Genomic DNA, 25,545 nt, shown 5'->3' on the forward strand with positions numbered 1-25,545 from the left:
CATTTCCACTGACTTGTTAACATTATTTTAAAAACAAAACCAATTTTCCCCCAGAGACACTTAAGACAAGACACACATTTCAAGAAATAAACAAAAAGAGGAAAAGGTAAGGACCCAGAGGAAGTAAGGGTGAAATATATCTTTGCCTTCCTAGGAGTCTTAAATGACATCTGTCAGATATAAGGACATGGTCACTTGTACTCCAATCAGATTAATTTTATGAAATGCCTAGGAAAAATAGTCACTCTTTGGTTTTAAGTCAATAAACTGTTTTTCACATCTTAAGCACACAGCATACTATTTAAAGCAGTGGTTCTCAACCTTCCTAATGCTGTGACCCTTTAAAATAGTTCCTCATGTTGTGGTGACCCCCAATCATAAAGTTATTTTTGTTGCTAGATCATAACTGTAATTTTGCTACTGTCATGAATCATAATGTAAATATCTGATATTCAGGGTATCTGATATGGGACCCCTGTGAAAGGGTGGTTTGACCCCCAAATGGTCTTAACCTACAAGTTGAGAACTGCTGATTTAAAGGCACAATTGGGCAGACATTCTGCAATTGTGTTTCTTGGTACAGTGGTGGCAGGAGCAGGTTGTACACTCACTGGATGTACAGCAGTGTATGTATATACACTCTCGAGTCTCACTAATAATCTGAAATTGTACGAGTGGAGCTTAGTGAGTTCCAGGAGGCCATGACTGTTGTTAACACAGAGAAACCCTGTCTCAAAAACAAAAGAGTGGAGCTTGGTAACTACATAACAAAACCTCCAACTTAACCTGATGTACCCCAAACACCCTAAGAACCATGGGCATGGATGAGGAACCTGAAGTCAGGGAAATTTAATTCCAATCTCAGACTCACTGCTAGTTAATGAAGTGACTTAGGCAAGTTTGAGGAACATTGACTCTTTGTAAAACAGTCAATACAATTTTTATAAGAAGCTTGGGGTTTATAGCTATCTGAATTTTATGTAATAATAAGTAAAAGTGAGATCATTTTATCACAGAGTATCCCTGTCAGAATTATGATGTCACAGTACTAGCAATAATAGAAATACCTGATAATTAGATTTTTTAAACCATATTCTTACTTTCAGTAACATAAACTTACACTCCTAGTATATGGTAGATAACACACAGGTAGGGAGGACACAAAAATATAGGATATAACTCTATAAGCTTGAAGTTTAAAATGAGGAGGAAATATTCAAACTAACTGTAATATGTCACAAGCACTGTTGGTGCTTCCTAAACTTTTTCCATCCATAAGTTCTTTTCACCCATCAAAGTTCCACCTATCTCCAGTATACAAATCCAGTATTTAATAACTTAATTTATGCATTGTTATACAGATAAGTTTACCATTATAGATGAATACATATTTGCACACTGATGAGCTAGGTAGAGAAGCTTGCTTATCTTTACATAATTAAATCATGGAGGAACATTGGCTATTTTAGAACAGAACATCTTCAAAGCTTTCAAGTTTGATCTGATTCTATAATTGTCAATGCTCATAACAACTTTGTATATGTATGTTGTGTTGTATAAAACTGCATAAATACATTTAGGGTCTATGGTGGTTTGAATTAAGATGGCCCACATAGGCTCATATATTTGAGTGTTTGGTTCCTAGTTGGTGGCACCTATTTGGGAGGAACAGGAGGTGTGGCTTTGTTGGAGAAGCTGTGTCTCTTGAGGTGAGCTTTAGGCCCAGTTTCTCTCTCTACTTCCAACTTGTGGATCAGGATGTAGCTCTCAGCTACTTTTCCACAACTAAGCTTACCTGCATGCCACCATGCTCCCTACCATGATAACAACGGACTTCTTTACTTCCAAAACTGCAAGCAAGTCCCCAGCTAAACACTTTCTAAATTGCCTACATCACAGTGTCTTTTCACAGCAATAAAAAAGTAACTGAGATATAAGCTGGTGTCAGGGACTGGGTTATTGCTATAACAGACCTGACCATGCTGCTTTTTAGAGAACTATGGAAAATATTGGGACCTTAGATAGGAAAAGCTGTTGAATGCTGAAAGGAGGTTTAATGAGCCATCCTAGTACAATCTTGGAATACGTGCTAAAAGCAATCTGGATTATAGAGGCCTAGCTCAAGAAGTTTCAGAGGCAAGTATTAGCTAGGCTAGAGACCCAGTTCTTTTGATATTTTGGCAAAGAATATAGACATTTCGCCCTTGTCCTAAAAATATGCTTCAGGCTAAATTGAAGAGCTTTGGGTTAACGTCCTTAGTAGAAGAGACTTCAAGACAGCCTAGGATGACTGTCATGCGGTTATTAGTGAAGACTGATATGCAGAGCTTCACTGTAAAGGAGCAAGCACAGAGCAAAAAGAAATACAAACACATTTTTGACCATCAAAAGAGCACAAGGGAATATAATATCATGTTGGAGCATAGGTTTGTGCTGAAATATATTGGGGGGAGGGAATGTGACCTCAGGGCAAGACCTCACCTAGCTTAATCTTGCAAACTGTGTAAAGAAAAGGCAAAGGAACTGAAGGAAATCTTATGCAACAAAGAAAACCATCAACCAATCAAACCTTCTGCAAATGCAATCCAAGGAGCAGGAGTGCAGGAATAAAGAGGCTGTGCAAGGTTTTCCTTTGGTCTTAGTGACAGGAGAGTGAGTTCCTGCACATCAGCTCAGAAAGGAAAGACTAAATTATGTTGAAGACTCCAAGATGTTGAAGATGCCAGAACTCTGATATGTCTACTGAAGAGAACTGCATCCAGGGAGTAAAAATAAGAGAGAAAGAGACAGAGAGAGAGAGAGACAGAGAGAGAGACAGAGAGACAGAGAGAGAGAGAGACAGAGAGAGAGAGAGACAGAGAGAGAGACAGAGAGACAGAGAGAGAGAGAGACAGAGAGAGAGACAGAGAGACAGAGAGACAGAGAGAGGTTTGTTGCAGACAATAAAGCTGGAGGAATGGGAGATCTGAAGGGCCATGGACATAGAGCTGCAGGATTAGGACTTTGCCCTGCTGGGTTTTCCTCATTATACACTATACACTCTCCCTATGTTTTTGAGTGGTTCTGTTTATTCTGTACCATTGTATGTTCAAAGTATATAATTTGATTTTGATTTTTACAGGAGATTACAGTTAAGGTGTTGAGATTGTGAAAGACTATGGGGACTTTGAAAGTTGAAGTAAATGTATCTTGCATTATGATATAGCTACAAACTTCTGGGGACCTGTGATGGCTATTGGTTGTCAACTTGACTATCTGGATGAACTATAATCCAGAAATGGAAGGAACACTTCTGATCCAGATCTTAAGGCAAGGAGACAACAGCCTTTGCTCTGGATTTTGAGGAGGGAAGACACACGCCTTTAATCTAGACCTTGAGACTGGAAGGCACATCTTTATTCTTGGCCACACCTTCTGCTGGAGGCTTATATAAAGACAATGGGAGAAGGAAGGGTGTGTGCTCATTCTTCACCTGTTTGTCCTCTCCTTGTAAGCACATCCATCCCTGCACCTGCACTCGAGCCTACTTCTTTGGGACTCCAGCATATACAGAAGACCAGTTGAGACACCTAGCCTTATGGGCTGGAGCAACAACTGAATTCTTGGACTTTCCACTCACAGCTAGACATTGTTGGACTGCAGTCTGTCATCCCAATAAATTTGTGTGTGTGTGTGTGTGTGTGTGTGTGTGTGTGTGTGTGTGTGTGTGTGTGTGTGAGAGAGAGAGAGAGAGAGAGAGAGAGAGAGAGAGAGAGAGAGAGAGAGAGAGAGAGAGAGTTATCCTATAAGTTCTGTGATTCTAGAGAACCCTGACTAATACAGGACCTGAGAATGGAATGTGGTTGTTTGAACAGGAATGACCCTCATAGGTTGATATATTTGAATGCTTAGTTGCTTGGGCACACTTACTAGTGGGACCTATTTGGAGAAGGGCTAGTAAGTGTGGCCTTGGAGAAGATGTGTCACAGAGGGTGGCCTTTGGTACCATTCCCAATTAGTGCTCTCTGCTTCCTGCCTGAGGGTAAGGATGTAGGCTCTCAGCTACTGCTCCAATGTCATGCCTGTCTGCTGTCTTGCTCTCTGCCATGATGGTCATGAACTCACCCTCTGAAACTGCAAACCCACCCACCATCAATTAAATAATTAAATTAAATAAACCCCCTTGTTTATGGTATCACTTCACAGCAATAGAGAAGAACTTAATACAGGGCCATTTCAGAGAAAAGCTATGCTAATCCCAACTCAAAATTCATGTAATCACTAACTAAAAAGCAAATAACAAAACAACACCCTAACATGCAAAAAAGAGATTTACATGCTTACATGTTGAGGAATGATGGTAGGGAAATATTTAAAGTCTTTGTTTTCATAATTGAGTGTGTATGTGTCTATAAGAGCAGAAAGCTTAGCATGTACAGTAGAAATAATTCCCAACAGTCTGAATTCATGGGGAGGTGGTGTAGACATGTACTGGCAGCATCACACTGCAAAGTGTGTGCCATGTGTTCAGAAACTGGATTTAAGTCATATAATAACCAAGGACACACATTAAAAGAAAACAGACATTCAACTGAGTGGTTTGGGTGAAAGGCCCCTATCTAGCATGAGTTTTCTTCTGTGATTCTTTTAGTGTGACTATAATCTTGGTTTAAATTGCCATCTACTCTTTAAAATGTCTTTCACAGTGTCCAATGCCTGGGAAAGAAAAGAAAGCAACAATTTAGCAAGAAAATCTGTCAGGCCCATTGTGTGTCACAGCCATTGGTTTCACGGGGACACTCACCAGTTTAACTTCGATGCTGGTGGCTCCAGCATCCAAGGAGTTTTCAATGAGCTCTTTTACAACACTGACCACGGAAGTGATTATCTGAGAACTGGATAGGAGGCGAACCGTCGCTGCAGGCAACTGTTTCATCCTCACTCCAAGCAGAGTAGCTAGAACAGAATCACAAGGTGTAAAATAGCAACTATTAACACTCCTGACTTCAGAGTAGACAGTGACAACAGATGATACCGCAGGAGCTCACCTGTGTTGAGCCATTTTGTAAACAAGGGTTGATGGTAAGCTCATGCAGTATGAGATAATTAGTTTCTTACTAATATCCTTAGAAGCATTACCATATCCATTTTGTAAGATTACTGAGGTATGCAAGGAGAAACTAATGCATCCAGTTATTAAAACACAGGGTCAGGACTTTGATACAGGAAGTCCTGAAACATATGTAATTAGTTAACTTCTCACGAGTGCACAACAACCCAAACAGCTCTAAAGAAAAAGTCCAGGAGAAGACTTCAGCGAAGATGACAGACTGGAAGCCCTCTCCTTGTGACTGGTGAAGTAAAAATACTAGAGTAAGAAAAAAAATAGACCAGACACAGGAAGGAGCTGGAGGGAGAAAAGTAATGCAGGAAGTGGTGAAAAAAGGAATAAGGCCATTTGTTTTGAACAACAAAATAGTAAAATAAAAAACTATTTAAGTGATGAAAGATTTAAGTGATTAGGACAAGACAGAGTTTATCTGCAAAGAGAGAAAGAGAAGAGCTTTGGGAGTTCACACAGGTAAAGACAGCAGTTTAGCAAGTGCAGAGGAAAAGATGGGCAGCACTGACAAGTAATCCCAGGCAGAGGCAGCAATACAATGCTGATCACGGCAGGGGAGTCAGGCAGAAGACCCCCCCTAACCCAGAGTCTCCTCCTGAAATGAACTAGGTTTGAGACAACAAGAGCTACTACTCACCAAGACTCTCCACGATACAAAACCGACAGATGTACAAATCATAACACAGAAACACAGTAGAAATAAAAGCAACACAACCCTTCAAAAGACCATACTGAAAGGTCTTAGATTAGAGGTTCACAGGGGACCCTGAGATAGACTGTCCTTTTGGGTAAGGGATTTAGTCATAGAATTAACACCATGGAAAGACAGCATGGCAAGCATGCCTACAAGAATTCAGACCCACAAGACACAAGGGGTTCTTTCTTATAGAACTTAGAGAAATTATTGAAATTTAAAAAATCATCAAAGAAACTTGATTGTTAAACTCTACCACACATCTAATGGTCCATTATTATACACAAAATCTTCTCTCCAATAGACAGAGTACACATTCTCAGAAGCCCATGGAAGCTTTGCTAAAACAGACAACACTGTTGGCCACAAACTGAGATTTAAAGAATCAAATAATCTGCTGTCTTATCAGACAACAATGGAAGAAGACTGAGAAATTAATGGCAACTAAAGCGAAAAAAAAAAGCATTGCAGAACGATCAGAAAGCACAGAGGAAAGTTTTTTGATTTCTAGAATCAAATGAAAACAAGTTACTAGAACCTCTGGGATATAACTGGAACAATTTTCACAAGGAGGTTTAGAGCTCTGAGTTAAAAATTACAAAAGCATTAAAAGCAGGGAGCTCTCAAGTAACTAACACATGATGCACCTCAATGTCTTAGAAAACCCAGAACAAGTCAAACCCAAAGGTAGTAGAGAGCAAATAACAAAGACCAGGGCAGCAGCTGATAAATGGTGGTAAAAGAACAAGGCACAAAGTCAAAGACCAATGAAGTTACGCAAGATTGACAAAGCCCTAGCCAAATAAAGAGAGGATTCTAATCAATAAAGTTATAAATGAGAAAAGGTCACATGATCAAAGAGTCCAGAGAAGTCCCGAGTATCATTAGGTTATACTCTGAAAACGTACTGTGGTGGTTTGAATAAGAATGTCCCCCATTGACTCAACCATTTGAACACTTTTTCCCCAGTTGGTGGTTTCAAGGCTACTTAGACCCTCATCTAACTTCAATGCAAATTTCAGTCTTTGTGTTTGCCTTTTATGTTGTGCCCCTGAGTTTAAGCACCAAGAGGCAGGCACAAGCCCACTCTTGATGGCACAAGCCATCAATAAAAAGGACTAAAATTGTTCATTGGCTGAATCAGAGTGGTCATCAATAATTACCTCACATGGATCATTTCACAACCACATGGGTGCTGGGAACTGAACCCAGGTCCTCTGCTAGAGCAGTATGTGCTCTTAACCTCTGAGCTATACCTCCCACCCAGGGAAGGGGGAGGAGGTAAAATGGAAGAGGGTAATGGAATATATACGTCATGAAAGCAGAAGTATTAACTAACAGAGGGAGGGAAACAAACAATGAGCAAGAGTTGAGAAGATGGGTAGGGAAGAGTTAGAACAATGTATAACATATGCATGAAGAAAATGTCATAATAAAACCCACTTATTTTCATGGAAACTTAGCAAATAAATAAGCCAGAAATAGCTTAAGTGGGAGAAAACTGCTGTTTTTCTATTTCTCTCTCTAAGGGTTTTGAGTACAACCAACATGTACAATTCTGATTTCCTTCCTATTAAATTCCAACCACCTACCTGCTGGAGTTGCCAGCTCAAACTCAAGGCATTCCGATCCGATTAACCATGCAGCCAAAGCCAAACAAAATGAGCTCCATTTCTCACACTGCTTTAGGCTCTTCATACTTGAATTGCCTTTAATCATGGTGTGAAAAGAAGTCACTTATGCAAGCATGATTTTACCATTAAGATGTGTAACATACCCGGGCAGTGGTGGTATATGCCTTTAATCCCAGGACTTGGGAGACAGAGGCAGGAGGGATCTCTGTGAGTTTGAGGCCAGCCTGGTCTACAAAACTACACAGAGAAACCCTGTCTTGAAACACCAAAAAGAAAAAAAAGACGTGTAAAATAAATACAAATGTTCTCAAGATCAAAGAGTTGCTTATGTTAACTGTCCCTCCATCTGCTCTACAAAAATAGGACAAAAGCCAGGAAGTAACTAGAAAGGTTTCTATACAAGATTTTCTGACAATCACAAAAGGGTCAGAACCTTAAGCTTGCTCAGAGGCCACTACAACCTGACACAAAAAGTACTGCAAGGCCATCTGTCTGCCTTACAAGTGTTCAACCTTACGCTGTGGCCACTTCCCCCAGCAGTCACAGCACCCTGTTTATTAAGGTCCAATGAACTCATCTCATTTGTGTCTACAAACTTCCCTTGGCCTCAACTCTGCAAATGCGCATCATTTATCTCAGAAGATGTTTTTAGGTAATAAGAAGGGACAGAAACAGAATGGCTGAGTGATTGGCATGATTACTTCTCAAAAGTTAGAAACTTAACCTTGAAAGGTACCTCCTTAGGTCCTGGACCTAAGTCATTACATCAGATCACTGAGTCACTAAAGACAGTGGAGTCATGGAGGCTTCATTTAAAAAAAAATCATCATTCAGCTGTCAATAATTGAAGAATGGTAAGAACTGCTGAAATGAATGCAATGTGTGATACGCCTGGCTGGCAATGACCACATGATGCTGGCACCTTGGGCTGTGGATAATGATTCAGTCATGTGACTCAACAGCTTCACTGGAACATCATCAGTCATGCAAATATTCTGAAGCGCCATTAATTCCTTTTTAGTCCATCAAGCTCTTCTGGATTGGCTATCAAGACTCTAGAATCACTTTTAATACAAATTAGTCAGACCTGAGACATGTCAAATAACTACCTTCTGTGTTATTAGACTTAAAACATGTCTCTAACCATGATGCGAAAAATCTCTGTGTAGGCGTTAGAGGCCCTTCATGTAGATAAAGCTCTTTGTTCAAGGCAGAAACAACAACAAATATCCCCAAATTTTAAAATGAAAATTCTACTACTTAAAAGACAAACAGAGGGACTTTTGCTGTTGTTGGTATGTAGCCATGCCAGCTTGGAATTCACAGGCTAGCCTCAAACATGCAGATTCTCCTTGTTGTACCTCCCAAGTGACAAGTGTACATATGGGGGAGGGACACACTTTGTATCTGCCTTCATTAATGCCTAACTTCGGAAAATATTTCAGGATGATATGATTAGCTTGACATGTAACTCCTCTAGAATGTTAAGTTTTACACTTTTGGGGAGGGCAAAAAAACTTTGGGGGAAAAAAGCCCTCTAATTCCGCATGACTAACTACGTGTTCATATGATGAACTGAGCCCATAGAATTTAGTTTTAAAGAGAATGGTAACAGAAAGTGTGAAACCCAGGTGAGCTTCTGGTTCTTTCTCAGGCTGAGTAAAGCTAGCTGTCATGTAAAGAGCTAGTAACTGTGCAGCAAGGGGGAGCAGGCATTGCAGCAATTACAGGATTTTAGCGATGAACTAGGAAGAGGCTAACCTTCTGGGTTCTTAAAATTCTCACATATTTTTTGCTACACATAAGGAGGGCAAAGCTGATTAGCATAGCAGAAAAGCAGACCAAAGGCCAAAACCCAGGTCTTAGGATTCACTGCAAAAACAAGTTATCACCTATGAAAATGGAGAAATTAAAAAGCATATATAAAAACAGGCATAGTGGGGGTACAGGAGAGGATAGCTGAGGATGGGGGTACCATGGGGGGTGTAATATACATTTCTTTGTGTACTATCAGAGAAGAAAGGGAGTAGGCAGCACACACATAGCTATAACCCTAAGCCTTGGAAGACCGAGGAAGATGAAATGTTCACAACAGCCTGGGCTCAACAACAAGATCGTGCTGGGGAAGTAAAATGTCATATAAACGATAAAGGCTGAAAAATGCAATTATTATTATTTTGTGGTACTGGAGCCTGAACCCAGGGCTTCACATATGCTCGTCTTCTTTCTGAGATGGGGTCTCACTAAGCTGCCCAAGCTAGTTTTGAACTCATTCTGTAGTGTGGGCAGGACCTGAACTTTTCTTTCTCCTACCTCAACCTCCCAAGTAGTGGGAATCATAAGCCTTGTCATCAGGACAGACTGCAAATGCCCCATATTATAATATGAGATCATTTTGTAGAAGAATAGTGAGAATTCTTTTCTATTACTAACAATTACCTAACAATAATTTGATTTAGTTTTGGGTAAGCTGTTTGAAGAGAGACAGTATGGATACCTATCTCCCAATAACTGTTTAGAGGTCTCCAGGGCCAAAAGTTTTCTCACTGGAGAGAACACGGGACAGTTAGTTAAATCTCCATTATCACAACATTCACACAAATTGATGCTGTCACAAATATAAAGTGCCTTCTGCCTCCTCAAAGACTTCAGACTGGCCTTAGACATCAGACAGTATGGCAGTCAACAGCCACATGGAAAGCTGTGAGCACTTGAAATGGCTAATAGACAACGGATTTCAAACTCAGCACAAAAACATAAAATTTGATTAACTTTCACCCTGATTACAGCACAAAGGGTATTCTGGCTATATTAGGTGAAATAAAAATGTATAACACAATATGGTTATAAGAGATAAGGTAATATTTGTTACAGTGGTGTGAATTCTTTGACTGATTTATGTTCATTCAAATTACTAAATGAACAGCTCCCAGCCCCCATCTTAACCCCTACCCAAAGTGACCCACTCAGCAGGCTGGGGTTCAAGTCTTCTGTCCCTGAAAGCCCCACCAATCTAAGTCTGGGATATTTACTTAATCTCATGCAGATCTTTACCTGTCCTGCGAGTCTTCACAATCTCTCTGTCTCACACTCTACAACATTTCAAATATGTGGTTTTTTTTCAAATCACTAATTTTACCCCAGTTTTCCTTCCTCAAGTTTACAGAGATGATGGTGATTCATAGCGCCTTGCCACCATCCCCCTGTGTCCAGTGGTTCCATAAATTATTCTTTCCTGCCTTGTCCCCTCTGCAGTATCGGGTCAGTCTCCTCTCTCCTACCCAAGCCTGTGGCCCGAATATTTCTGTTCTCTGTAACAAGCAGGGCCCTCTGGGATACATTAGGTCAGGAGGATGAAGGCCTCACTCATGACTGGGACACAAGCACTTACAGAGGAAGCTATTTGCATCCAGGGAGGCACAGGAAGGAGGTGCCCTCTCTGTGACTATCAGGGCAGCCAGTCCCTCACCAGCTACACAATCTGCCTGGATCTCAGACGTGCAAGCCTTCAGAACTGTAAAAAGATTCTGTTGTTTCTTAGCCTCCTGGTGCTCAGTACTTGGTTCTAACAGCTGGAACAGACAAAGAAACCAACACTTCTTCTCCCTTTGTCTGTCTAGCCTCCCTACAAGCAAGTTGGCCTTTAAAGCAAAAACTAGCCAAATACCTTCCCTTGGCCCTCTCATTCGGGCACTTTTTTCCTTTTCTGTGTGACCAGGCTTGAGGAAGTATCTTGACCTACTCTTACAAATTCCCTATCGCCAAACATTTCTAACTAAAACCACCTTTGCAGAATTCTATTCAGCAATGATCTCTGAAGGAGGAAAACCTTCCCTTGGGACCTACACTGTTTTTTTTTTTCTTTGTTTTTGTATTTAGGATCAATCCAGGGTCTTGCATAGGACAGACAAGTGCTATAGCATCACTATATCCCCAGTGAGGGACCATACTTCCCAGATATGTCCATCTACCTGTCACAGATATCTTTGTCTTTCTTGGCTTTCTTCCCAGGAATGTGAGCACTCCAACACTTCTCCCCTTTTCTTAGGTAACTTAATAACCCAACCTAAATCTATGTCATGTGATCTTGCTCTTCCCAAGACCAGCATTTCCTTACCTCCCTCATGCTTGCCACTTGGCGTTGCTGTCTCTGTTGATGGTCACCATGGCTTGTCAAGCACTTCCATTTACCTTTGTCAGCAAACTCTATTTGTACCCCACTACCCAGCTTCCTCTTAATCAATCACTTCCAGCATCAGCCACAGCAATCTTTTCTGATCACTCATTGAAAACACTCTTCTCTCCCACACTCCTTAAGTACTTGGCGTGCTTAGAAAGAAAGAAAGAAAAAAAGAAAGGGAAAAGAAAACTAACGAGCAATTACTGTACTTTAATCATGGAAACCAGTCCATGATTAATGCAGGGACACTGAGAATAAATTAATACTGGGGTGCCTGACCTCTTAGCAAGTTGCCACAGTCTCAATTCTATCTGTAGATTTAATTTTACACTGGCCTCCATACCATCCCCCAGCCCAGTGTACCTCCTGGCCCAGCCCAGTGTACCTCTTACCAACTTCTTTCTGGACTCTAGGACCTGATTTATCAGGACAAATTTTATCCTATGGCAGAATCAATCTCTCTCTCTCTCTCTCTCTCTCTCTCTCTCTCTCTCTCTCTCTCTCTCTCTCTCTCACACACACACACACACACACACACACACACACACACATTCCCATTTGGTAATACAATTAAAACACAACATAAGAACTTCATAGGCTCTTTTATGATCCCCACAACACATCCCCATTCCTCTGTTACACATGGAACTGAAAAGCCTGACAGTGTACACAAGATCACAAGCTTTCTAAGACAGATGCATACTACGAATGTCCAAGCAAGCAGATGAAAAACTTCAGCAATGCTGTAGGGATTCCCCCCCCCTCCCGTGCACCATAGTCTTCCCTCTGTCCTTCCTGACTTTCTCAGAACTGTACTCTTCCCAGAACCTCTGCTTAGCCCATTAGTACTCCCCCTCTGAATGACTATAATGATTACCTAATTAATATCTGGACTTGAACATTTATAAATTGTTTCTATAATTTAAATATTCTTACTACCCTACCTTAATTTTTTTGAAGATTTTTCAATTGCTAAGTATGTTAAGCCCAAATTCCCTACTGCTCTTTCTAATTTCATCCAATTTTCCAAATGTGCACTAAACTGACCATACTACACAACGCAACCCCTTAACCTCAATGTGCTAGCATTCCCTGGGTCCCATGACCATGGTGATATTTTCTTTATGATCCAACAAATAAAGCTTGTCTGGAGGTCAGAGTGCAAAGCTAACCACACTAGTCAGCCATAGAGGCCAGGTAGTGGTGGCTCACACCTTTAATCCCAGCACCACACTAGTTAGCCATAGGGGCTCTTTAATCCCAGCACTAGAGAGGAATGTAAGAAGGAAACAGGAGCTCAGAGTCTGAGTCTGCATTCAGTCTGAGGATTCCTAGAGTCAGGATGGCCCTTTGGTCTGAGACTTGGTAGAGATAAGAACTCTCTAGTGGCTGGCTGCTCTGCTTCTCTGATTTTTCCCCTCCCCCCAGCATCTGATTCTGGTTTTTTATTATTAAGACCTATGAGAACTCCTGCTACACATGACCCCTCTTTCTGGGATGCCGTGTCAGTTCCCACAGTTCTTCTCTATTCCAATCCCCCTACCTTTGGCTACCGACAGATTAGGCATTCCTTCCTTGATTTTAATCCAAACCCCTTAGAAGATGGAGACTTGATGTTAACTACATATCCTGGAATGCGTCATATTCATTCATTCATAGTCATGTGCACTAAAACCTCTTTTGAAAAGCAGAAGGGTGATGCCAGGTTTACTTGTCACAGAACTGACCTGCAGTGTCAGAAAGGAGTTTATGCCTACTGAAGACGAACAGTCCAGCAAGTGTGCTATAAGAAAGTCAGTTAAGAGAAACTGTGTACCTACAGAAAGAAAGAAATTCGAGAACTCAGAGTTTAGGGAGAAAACAACATATCTTAAGCCCAACGAAACTGTTCCATAGAACCAAAACAAATGCTAGATACTACCCATAAGTGCAAACATTCTGCCAACTTTAAAATGTCTTCCAGAGTTACTGCTGGAATAAATATCACAAACTTTGATAAATACAAATCACCGAGGCAAGGAAAATGTAATTTGAAAGATGATTCGGAAAGAAAATGGATTAATCACGTCGTTTCTCCTTCCTTAGTGAGATGAACTGCAGGTATTCGCATTTCTTCAGGATGTATTACACGTGACTTTCATCGGGGATAAACACAAATCGATACATTTTGTGTCAGCACACAGCACAAGCCGCTACACTCTCGCAAAACAAAACTTTCAGCTCTTGCACCCCAAAGGTGTGAGTGAGTGAGTGAGTGAGTGATGAGCTCCCACTACTGTCTGGCAGCCCCAGAAGACTTGACACGCGTGCGCGCGCGCGAGACTCGCAGGTCCGCCCCTGGCCCCGGGAGGCGGCTCCAGCCTCCCCGAGCATCACCGGGAGTGCTCGATCGCCGTGACAGTACCTTCTAGCTCGCGCCAGGTAAGGCATTCGCCGCCCACCGCGGCGAGCTCCAGCCAACACCGAGCAGCAGGGACTCCTCAGTGGGACGCCCGCACGTTCGCAGCGCGCGTGCGTTCGGAGGGACGGGAACTCGCGCGCCTCCTAGGCCCGCCCACCGCGGGAAGTGGGATTGGCGCGTTTGGCAGCCAATCGGCTGCTGGCGAGAGCGGCTAGGCAGGCTTACGGAAGCGGCGCCGCGCCGCAGAGGCGCTCCGCCGTGAGGACGTACGGTCGCTGTCGCCGGGCTGGTCCTGCAACGTGCGGGCCGCCGGGAACTGGCGGTAGGTAAGCTCGAACACTCCGGGAGCTGCGTGCGGGTCGGCCGGCCAGCTGGCCAGCCTGCCGCAGAGCTGACTTCCGCTACGTCCCCGTCTCGCGCTGCGCAGGCTGGGTAGCCGCGGGTCTTCTTCGCGGTGGTCGCGCCGCGGGGCTGCGACAGGGGCGGTGGGAGCTGGCGACGGCTGTGCGCAGGCGGGGAAGGCCCGGCCCCGGGTAGGAGATTTCTTTGTCTGCCGCTCACCTGCTGGGAAAGGTTTTCTAGGCTGGCTAACGTGACCACTTGAGGCCTACTTGCAGCGTTTTTTACAATTCTGTGGGATGTCCCAAGTATTAACATTTTAAAATGCATTTATGGATACAAGGTTTTTATAGAAGCAAAATTTGCGCGAGCCTTTCCCATAGTGTAACTTTCATCATTGCCTATTCCATAGATCTCGAGAAGCCGAAAAAAAATGTTACACTCCAGAAACACTTGCTTAGCCGGGTGAAATTCCCTTCCTACAAATTCTGCAATAGAAAAGTTCTATGTACTTTGGAATGGGAGGTGAAATGTTATTCTAGCTCTTTTCCCGCTCTCAGACAATACCCACTTCAGTCTGATTGTAGCAAACTAAACTCTTAGACCCCAATAAATTGTATGCTCACAATGGCCGAGCACTAATACCAGTTCCTTAGTGTTTCTTCCTGAACATAAAAGGAGAAAACCGATGAGGGGTGAGCTAAAGAAAAAACAATTGGAGCGTTTTGCTAAAGAAATATTGAGAAAGACTCATGGTTTTAACCTAGTTGTGTTACAATTTGAATCCCTAACCAGGTAAAGTTTTCACATTACATGGACAACGTGTTTCTTCTAAGCTCACTATTCAAAGGAGGTACATAGCCAGACATTAGTGGCTTACACTGTTAACTCCATCATTTGGGAGGCTGAAGCAGGAGTATACCTGTGAGTCTGACCTTGTTTCAAAAGAAAGTTTTTGAACCCTATGGTTAAAATGTTTCATCACTTGTTAGCATCTGACCACCAAGCCTGGGCAGGCAGCTCTCCCTCCACCTTTGTAAAGTATATGGAAAACTAATAAAAGCAACAAATCAGAAGGATGGCCTGAAAAATAGAAAACGGGCTAGACTAGCAGGGAAAGGGAAGTGGAGAGGGGGAATAGGGATTGGTCTTGAACATGGAATAGGCATGTATGGAAATACCACAATGAAACCTTACACAAGTAAAAACTAGTATTTATCCTGCTTATCTGTTTAGCTCCTGACTTTCATTCTGCTTAATGTGTGTGTATGTGTACGTGTGTGTGTGTGTGTGTGTGTGTGTGTGTGTGTGTGTGTGTGTGTGTGTGTGTGTGTTAAGAAATTTGAGATTGCTGTGTCACCCAGGCTGACCTCAACTTTTGGAAGTCCTCCTGAGTGCTGGGATTACAGGAGTGTACCAACACACTTGGATCCACTTTGAGCTTTCTTCCCTATTGCTTCATTTAGTAAAACTGACAGGCTAGAAAACAAGCTTTAGGAAAAGAAACCATACAGGTAAGTTTTGTCTACCTGACTGTCGTGTGTGCCAGTGAGGATTCCTCATTGCTTACATCAGCGTCTGCAGACAGTATATTTTGAAGGTGTGTGTTCCCCGTCCGAATGAGGAATTGTGGGTATTTAGATTTCCAGTTACAGCACTGTTGATTTGTTTCTTCCCTACAGAGCAAACATGAATGTTGGAGTTGCCCACAGTGAGGTCAACCCCAATACTCGGGTAATGAACAGCCGTGGTATGTGGCTGACATACGCTCTGGGAGTCGGCTTGCTTCATATTGTATTACTCAGCATCCCCTTCTTCAGTGTTCCTGTTGCGTGGACCTTAACAAACATAATACATAATCTGGTAAGAATTCCGTCTTCTTTTAAACACATGAAACTCTAAGGTTCTGTGTTTGGTGGGTGGGGGAGAGGGCTAAGGGAAAGAAGCAATAAAATGCTATTAAATGAATACAGATCTTCAGTTTCAAAAAGTGAAAAGTGTTGTGGAGATAAATGACTGGTGTTTTCGTTACAACATGAAGGTATTTAATGCCTTGTAAATAATTAAACCTGTAACTTAGTGGTGTTTTGAGGGTACGTTGCTGTTCAGTCCTGGGAATTGAACTGAAGGACCTGTGCATGCCAGGCAAGTGCTACTGATCTACACCTCCAGCCCAGCGCCTTAGGGATTTTGGTAACAATTCTATATTCTGCACTATAGAAGTCCTATTAAGCCGGGCAATCTTTAATCCCAGCACTTCGGAGGCAGGGTAGGTAGATCTCTGTGAATTGGAGGCTAGCCTGGTCTATAGAGCTACTTCCAGGACAGCTAGGGCTGTTACACACAGAAACTCTGTCTTAAAAAAAAAAATGTCCTATTTAAAATGTACAGGTCAGTACTCAGTATTGCAGAGATAAATAAATGTATAATCCAGTGGCTTGATGTAGTAGGAGTTAATTTTGAAGAATATAGAACATATTCTTGAAGATTGTGATACTTCCCAGATTATCAGTCTCGATATAAAATGAACGAGAATCCTCTGTGACTTGGTAACTATTAAGTGCTAGTACCCCAGATATGAATTTTATTTTCCTAATTATTTTGCTTTATGAGTAATGATCATTAATGTTTTGTAAAAAAGGTACTAAAAGTGAGCATACTAAGAGAAAAGTTTAATCACTGAAGATGGTGCCTGTGTGTGTCTGTCTGCATGTTTGTGTGTATGTGTGTTGCTAGGAATTGATCCATGGCCTTACACATGCTCCCCAAACACCGTCACAGAGCTAAATATAATCAAGTGTGCAGGCTTTATTTTTTTTTCCATTGAAAAGGGTAAACTTTTGAGTATCACATTTTAGACTCTAATGAGTGCAATATGGTTTGAAGAAAATATCAAAAAGATTGTTCTTTTTTTCTGTTTTCTAACAGATGATGTGTTATGGTGTAGTTCTTTTTTTCCTTATAAAGTAGTAATAGTTCAATGAGAAATATTTTTAAAATAATGTCTTTTACACATTACTAAAGCAGAATAAAATTATATTGTCTATTAACTAGTGCAAAGGACCATAGGGAAAAATTTTTTTAATTAGAAACAAGCTTGCTTCACATGTCAATCCCAGCTCATCCCCCTCCCCCCATCCAATCCCCATTGGACTCTACAAGGAGGTTGAGGCCCTTATATAAAATTTTTACATTTCATGAGTTTTCATCCATTTTCTCAGTTTGTCTCTGATTATCTTGATGATTTTGTTGTCTTGAAATAACAGCATTTTACAGTTTATTTCTAGTTTCTACTTTATGGGGAAAAAAGTTCCTTTCTGGTTTTTAGTTTTGGGTGCTTGGAATTTAACTCATTGTTTTTTAGCCTAAGCGTGCCAGATACTTCACCACCAAGCTACAAGCAGCTTTATTGATGAATGATCTACACACCAAAATCTACCCATTTTAAACATGGAGTTGGATTAAACTTCAGAGTTTTTATGAGAATTGCAATGTGAATACTGTTATTTTCACTATTTCCACCCCTCCCGCCTCCAACTTCTGCTCCCTCTCAAAGTCATGACCTCTTTTGTTACTCTGTTATATATGTATGTATGAATACAACCTGCTGTGTCCATTTAGTGTTGCTCATTTGTATATGTGTTTAAAGGTGGCCTCTGGATTTGGATAACCTACTACAGGGCTCGTCCCAGGAGAAGACTGATTGTCCCTCTCTCAGCAACATGTAGCTCTTCATTGGGGTGGGTCCCATGAGATTTCTCCCTTGCTGTTGAGATTTCATGGGTGCAGCTTCTCAGTTATACACAGCAGACATTGTCTCACAGCAGATGTCCTGGGCCTCTGAGCCTTAATCTTTCCACGCCATTTTCTGTTGTGTTCCCTGAGCCTTACATGTTGGGTTTGTGTTACAGATGTGAGACACCCCATAATCACTTGCTCTGTGCAGTTTGACCAATTGTGTGTTTCTGTAATAGTCACTACTGCAAAGAGGAACTTCCTTCATGAGCAATGGGAGCTACACTTGCCTGTAAGTGTAAGGATAAGAATACAGTTAGAAATCGTACTGCTCCCAAAAAGTGACAGTAGTAGCTTCTCCACCAGAGCCCATGACCTAACCAGCCAAGAATGCTTCTAGGTGAGTTCCAGCTGGGTTCCTCTGTGCCTGCAATGTGTGATGTGTTCTGCAAGAAGATCTTTACGAGTTCTTGGAGACAGCAAAGTTCAGTGGCAAAGTTTCTTGAATTCCCCTGACCAATCCCTTAAAGGGAGGTGTTTTATGCCTGGAACTGGGTTTATTTTAGGCAGTTTATAACTCCTGGAGGGCATATTATCAGCCTCAATGGCAAAACTAGTTCTTAATTTTGAGAGGTTAAATACTCTTGAGAATTTTAAAGATACACTGTTGTAGAATATTATTTTAAGGTGTGTTACTTTCGTTTATGCTCTGGAATATTTGTTTAATGATGCAAAGATGTGTTTCATTAAATAAAATTCACCTGCTGTCAGCAGGCTGGGTCAGTTATAGAGAGGAGCCAGGTGCAGAAGGGTTTGTAAGGAGGGGCATGAATGAGCACAAGGACTCCTTGGGAGAGGAGGAGGTGAGCTAGGTGAGCTGCTTGCTATACGCCTCTCTGGGAAGCAGGATTCTACCTCTACCTTTGGATCTCGAGTTCTTTAGTAGGACAGAGATTTAAATACGTTTTTCTAGTAGCTTTGAAAGAGTCAGTGTCTAAGGGAACAGAATTTCATCAGGCTTCGGCTCTTTCGGCCTAGCCACTACTGGTAGCGGGAGAGTGGCAGTTGCTAAATATGATACCCATAACCTAAAAGGCAGCAAAAATTCAAAAAGAAAAACAACACGCACTGTTTCACTGTTCCTTTTAGCCTATGTGAAAGTGACTTCCTTCATTATGTAAACACACCTTGGTTTAATGTCATCTTCCAGTGTGTCCAATACTTGCTCATGCATTGGGGCCATGATGGCTCATGGATGGGGAACCTGGAGAGGTAACATCAAAACTTTAACCTGAGCAAAAAGGGGAACATATACTTCCTGAGTATTCTGGCTGTAACTTGGATAGCAGTTTCTGCCCTACCAAAAGACTAGATTTTAGCCGGGCGTTGGTGGCGCACGCCTTTAATCCCAGCACTTGGGAGGCAGAGGCAGGCGGATCTCTGTGAGATCGAAACCAGCCTGGTCTACAGAGCTAGTTCCAGGACAGTCTCCAAAGCTACAGAGAGAAACCCTGTCTCAAAAAAAACCAAAAAAAAAAAAAAAAAGACTAGATTTTTCCAAGGTTAGAAATACATGTTGTTCAGCTTCATGTGCATACATGTTCTAGGTCATCTATATATAAACCACTCACTAAATGTTATTGTACTCTGGAATATGCATCCTTTCCTCAGTAGCTTAGGTATTGTTGAATATTTTTTCCTGTCCAGATTACCATCTTATTGCACATTTTAAAAGGTTTTTTGAATCGATGTACAAAATAATGGGTTTCATTGTGACATCTTCTAGCATGTGAATACTGAAGCCTCATTCATTTTGTCCCCACCATGTACCCCACCAACCATCCCATTTCTCTCCCAAAACCCCTCCTGCTTTCATGTTTCTCTAAATCTCCATTCTTCATATGAGAGAAAATATGCATATTTTGTCGTTTCCCCACCTTCTGGTAGCCCTCTTTCATCCCTTCCTCCTTCTCAACCCTTCCCCTTCCCTCATACCTTTCCCACTGCCTGCATGTTCTACAGATGTGTATATACTTAGAACTAGAGTCTGCGTGTTGGAACACATGCAGTATTTTATCTTCCTCTCATTACCCAAATCCTTACACCGCCTTCTCCTTTACAATTTATATATTCTCTCTCTCTCTCTCTCTCTCTCTCTCTCTCTCTCTGGTTCATTCATTAGGAGTGAATAAAACTCTGCTAATGTACGAATACCACATTACCACATTTTCTCTATCCATTACTCTGTTGATGAACAGTGCAGTAATAAACATAGATGTAGTACATGCTAACATTCATATTTGTTTTAGGTTAAAATGATACTTTTAATTCCCCTTGTATTGGTTTTCACCAAATAATAGCTACATACCCCAAGAAGCTTTATACTACATAGATTCTAACTATAATTTTTCACTATTTTATGATAACCTAACTTGTCCTTAATTTAAATTATATGCTTGGTCACCAACAGCCTAGAGCCATCATGATGAATACTTCTAAGGATAAACTCTATGTCTGATACCCTCTGTTGCTTGCTTTTCAGGGGATGTATGTGTTTTTGCATGCAGTGAAAGGAACACCTTTTGAAACTCCTGATCAGGGTAGAGCAAGACTCCTAACCCACTGGGAACAACTCGACTATGGAGTACAGTTTACATCTTCTCGGAAGTTTTTCACGATTTCTCCAATAATTCTGTAAGTGGTAGAAAAGTTAAGATATTATGGATTGGATGGGAGAAAAGTGTTTATCAGATTTAATAGAATTTTAAAACTGTTTTACTAAGACTTATATTATCAGTAAGTAACTGCCATGAATAGAGTCATAAGGTACAGGCACAATTTTTATAAAGTTGATAACAAGCCAGTTTTTATTGAATCAGTACAGCTAGAAGCACTATTGTTCATCAATGAATCTAACATTCTAAGATTCATAGATTAACTACATCTGTGTCTTTGTTTCTTCTAAGGAAATTTAAGCACACTATTTTATTCTGTATTGTATGTTAGATTAGTTGTCCTAAGCAATGGTTTGATGATGATAATAATTATTAGTAAAGCATATCTGGAATCTGGTGTCTGCTTTCTTCCCAATACCTACATCATTATTCTTTCCATTTGAATATTTTATCCTGCCCATTTTACCCTAATGAATGTTTTGTGTATAGTACTCTTTTTGTGCTTTTGATCAAATTGATTCTAAATGAAATACTATCTCCTTTTTTCTCCCTTGACTTTATGTAGGGGTAGTTGAGAAATAGAAATACATTTTCCCCTTTCTAAGAGTTCATAAGTACATAGGTTGCATTGAATACAATACTATGTATCACATGTATCTTAGTTTTAACATTATCATATATAGCTTCAAATTTAATGCTACAGCATCAATGCAATCTGGAGTAAGGGGAAAGATTTTGTAAGAAAGGTAAGTTTTAAATAGATGTTCTCATAAATGAGAATGTTTTCAAGAAAGGATCATAAAGCAATAGACTTTTTCCCCTTATAATTATCAGATTTTATGGAAATGAATTTGTTATATCCCATGTAAAATTAAACTCAAATGGAAAATCTTTATAATTTAACAATAGTAAATGCAATAGCAGGAATGACAGTTAGATGTCCTTAATATAGGTTTGGGCTATAGGGTTTTAAGCTATATGACATTGGCCTTGCACATGCTAGACAGACACTATGACAGGTTACTTACCTGGCCCCTGTGGACTTTGTTTTAGACATTTTCTTAAAACCCTCAGGCTCTGCATCTGTAAAACAGAAAATTGAAGGATAATATACATAAAAATGCTTGACTTATGTTGAGTTTTCAATTAGATATAACAAAAAAATCAGTTAAGATCTACCTATATACAGTCTTCCTGGTTCTCAATAATTTTAACCCAAAATTATGATTTCAAACACTCTGATTAAATTCCTTGCATAACTGAAGAAGTGTCATTCAGGCCATCTGTATAGTACTGATTGTTTCATGTTTCTTTGTGTGGCATTGGGTCAAACCCAGGGTGCCCTGCGGTCTATATCAGTCATATCACCAGCCCTGATCACTTAATTTGTCATGCTGTTACCACAAATTTTTGGATAAAGAAACAGACTCAAACCAGCTAGAGTAACACATCCTTTATCCCAGCACTATGGAGACAAATGGATTCAAGGACAGCCTGATCTACATATCAAGTTCTAGGTCAGCTAGAGTTACTTAGATCCTATCTCAAAAGAAAGAAAACTGAAACAGACTCAAATCTATTACATTGGTAAAGGTCTTGTGGCTCTTTTGATCAAGAGCCTGGATTAAACGGAAACGTCTGTCTTCTATTGCAAGTCTTTTTCTAATATAAACCTTAGCAAATAAATTTTTGTACTGATTCTACCTGGAATTACATTTCCTTAGCGTCCTCTAGGTTATTTTAAGAGTGGGGCAATTTTCATAACTCTACACAGTGTTACTAAGTTTCATTAAAAGAAAGTGACAAGTGGAAAACATGCCAAGATGTTTTCTTCTGCCAGATTATAAATTAAACTGGCATTAGCAACAAGTTAGTTGACTTACTGAATACAATGGATAATTACTGAAAACAGTTGGCTTACTGAATACAATGTTTCAAGTATATAAAGGAAGCGTGAAAAAAGATTTTGCAGCAAAAATTGAGAAGTTATGGCTGTAAAGATTGCCCACTAGTTAAAAGCACTGGCTACTTTTCTAGAAAACCTGGGTTCAATTCCCAACACCCTCTGGCAGGTCACAGCTGTCTGTAATTTCATTTTCCGGGTGAGGAGATCTCCTGTTGTCCTCTGTCCTCTGCAGGCAGGCACCAGGCATACATGTGCTACCCAGACATACATGCAGGTAAACCATTCACACACATTAAATGGTTTTTTCATTTTTCTTTTTCAGTTGAGGAATATGGCTTAAGTGGAAGATTACAGAATTTCTTATGCTAGAAAGTTCTGAAAAAGACATGTACATTCTTCTGGCAGATGTTTTTACTTGTGGAGTTAGCTGTTCTTTTCTGACCTTAGTATGCAAAACCTCTCCCTTTAAGAGAATAATGATGAAGTTAGAGGAAAAGATCTTTCTGTGTCCCTGTAACAGATGGAATTTTCAACTGCTTCTTATGGGTTTCCAGTTAGACTGGTTATACACTACTCAGCTAAAGCAAGATGATGCTGACATCAGAAGATCAACTGAATACATGTTTCTTTCAATGATACTGATTTATGCATGTTTGAAAAGGCTAGTTTCCAAAGCTCTGCACCAGTTTTTCATGACCTTTGGGTAAGCCACAGAATACCTTGAGAATACAGGTGCTTAAACCCTGATCTTCTTTTTAGAAATACACTGAATACAAATCTGTATTTGAAATCTCATAGGTATGTGCAACCTATTTGAAGGCTGTCTGCTTTCAGGGTTGCTAAACAACAGTATGCTCCTATGCACATTGCAGGAATGTAAGACATGCTCCTCATTTTTTAAATTCCAAATCAAAATGTTTGAGTATCCAAATGATTTTATTTCTAGGCATTTGTGTTTAGTGGCCGGCCCCTTTTTATAATATTTTTCAATTCTAGGTAATTTCATTTTGGGATGTTATGTATATTCTAACTTTTTATCTCTGCAGATACTTTCTGGCAAGTTTCTATACGAAGTATGATCCAACTCACTTCATCTTAAATACAACTTCTCTCCTGAGTGTACTTATTCCCAAAATGCCACAGCTCCATGGTGTTCGGATCTTTGGAATTAATAAGTATTGAAATGTTTCTGCAACTGAACAAAACTCTTAGAGCTACTACGTTTCCAGTAGGGACAGAGTAGTTAGTGAACTGCACTGCTTCAGTGATAATGTGAAATAAGAGGTATTTACATTGGAGGGCCACGTACTGGTCCTTAATAGGCTTGAAGTGCAGAACTCTACTAAGGGATGCCTCTGGCTATGTGCTTGGTATATTTCTGAGAGAGGCTCTACAGGCAAGGCTGGGCAGGCCCAGCTTAGAAGTTACGGCAGTACAATGAGGGTACAGTAACTAAATCCAAGGAAATGAGGGATTTGTAAGAAACTAGGACCAGCTTATAGTGAATGGGCATTATGTTAGGGAAGGAAAACTTCAATCATTCATTCATAGTCAGTTTAAACAGACTTCTATAAAGCAGAATCATCTTTATACAAGTTTTTATTACTGTACACATTCCACTTTGTATGACATACACCCTCTTATTTTATACAAGTCCCTTCAACCTTGTATGTGTACTTTCTTGTTTTTCTGGCTGAGTATTGTGTGTTGATAAATGAGGTCATGTTTGCTTTTATTACATTACAGAGTTTGTGAAGGTTACCTTCATGACTCACTCTGATAGAAGACAGGCAGGTATCTTACAGTCAAGGCTCTCAGTCAGCATTCTGATATTGGAACAAAGTGGGTTTTACTGCTTTTCCAGAAGCAAAGCTGCTAAACCAATTAAGAGAATAACTTATTTCAAGTAGTTTAGGTCTGGGGTAGCTGTTTATTTGGTCGTGCAAGTTAGTTAAAGTCTGTCATTCTTCAGCAAAGGAAATGCAGAATGGAGCCAGCTGCTTTGAACTGCTTCTCCAACAGTGGACCTGAAGCAATGGTGTCTCTGTTAGCAAGTCTGCAGGAAAAGATAGCATTGTCTGCTCTTAGTTTCCTGCTCTTGATCCCCACAGTTTGCCTATTAATGTGTCCTTTAAATGTGTGAGTCTTAGTGTAGACAACCTCAAATGGTACCTATATCCACAGCAACAACTATATTGAAATCTTGTAACATTGGGAAGCTTCCTATACTTGCTAGCATTAATTGTATGAAATTACTACTGTGAGAAACATATTTCTAAAATGTTATAAGCTAAAGCTGAAAAACTCAGTATTGTAAGATTGAAAACAGTTGTAGACCAACTTATAAATCAATTTGTAGCAATAAACAGACTTAGGGGTAGTGATCATTGTTTCATATTTCAAAAGTACTGAGTTTAAAAATCAGTTGTATGATGCTGCCTTTGTATGTTTGTCTTCTCTCGTGTCTTTTTGAATAACTGGTAATTGATGCTTTAATAAAATGTTTTTCTTGGTGTAAGATTATTTTAAAAGTTTCCAAGACAGTCATCAAATCTCTTGTAGACCAGGCTGGTCTTGAACTCACAGAGATCTGTCTGCCTCTGCCTCCCAAGTGCTGGGACTAAAGGTGTGTGCCACCACTGCCCAGCAACAGTCATCAAATCTATGTTGACACGTTTCAGATTTATTTTTAAGCAACTGAATTTGTAAAAATTACTAAAAAATGTTCCTCTGTTTAACTTCATTTTTAAAAGCTTATATTTTTACACATATTTAGAAAAAAATGTCCCTGCTTTCTGTGCTTTCTACTTTAATACTTTAAAAACATTTACTCAAAGCTATATGGAGCCTGCTTGGTTATGCTGTTTTTGTGATACAGCG

The 25,545-nt window shown here is 40.4% G+C and overlaps 2 protein-coding genes across 4 annotated transcripts in view; one reads left to right on the plus strand and one right to left on the minus strand.

Annotated features, from left to right (window-relative positions):
* Pms1 (PMS1 homolog 1, mismatch repair system component) overlaps window positions 1-14,150 on the minus strand; it is an 81,687-nt gene extending 67,537 nt beyond the window's left edge. Inside the window, exons 1-2 of the mRNA XM_005084487.4 lie at window positions 14,014-14,150; window positions 4,784-4,935 (exon numbers count right to left, since the gene is read on the minus strand). Of these exons, the coding sequence (XP_005084544.1) occupies window positions 4,784-4,915 (132 nt within the window). The 5' untranslated portion in view covers window positions 4,916-4,935; window positions 14,014-14,150. The remainder of the gene's footprint in view (window positions 1-4,783; window positions 4,936-14,013) is intronic.
* Window positions 14,151-14,230: 80 nt separating this feature from the next.
* Window positions 14,231-25,183, plus strand: Ormdl1 (ORMDL sphingolipid biosynthesis regulator 1). Of its 3 annotated transcripts, none has more exons than XM_013123983.3 (4): window positions 14,231-14,336; window positions 16,032-16,212; window positions 20,627-20,778; window positions 23,712-25,183. In XM_013123983.3, exons 2-4 carry the CDS (start codon window positions 16,039-16,041, stop codon window positions 23,845-23,847), a joined length of 462 nt encoding a protein of 153 aa, XP_012979437.1. In that variant the 5' UTR covers window positions 14,231-14,336; window positions 16,032-16,038; the 3' UTR covers window positions 23,848-25,183. The 3 variants fall into 3 exon arrangements, with proteins under 3 accessions (XP_012979437.1, XP_005084543.1, XP_012979438.1); XM_005084486.4 differs by having other exon boundaries at window positions 14,231-14,332; XM_013123984.3 differs by lacking the exon at window positions 14,231-14,336 and adding an exon at window positions 14,390-14,543.
* Window positions 25,184-25,545: the final 362 nt, after the last annotated feature.

This window comes from Mesocricetus auratus, unplaced genomic scaffold, assembly GCF_017639785.1.
Source record: "Mesocricetus auratus isolate SY011 unplaced genomic scaffold, BCM_Maur_2.0 Super-Scaffold_100010, whole genome shotgun sequence".
Taxonomy (NCBI): domain Eukaryota; kingdom Metazoa; phylum Chordata; class Mammalia; order Rodentia; family Cricetidae; genus Mesocricetus; species Mesocricetus auratus.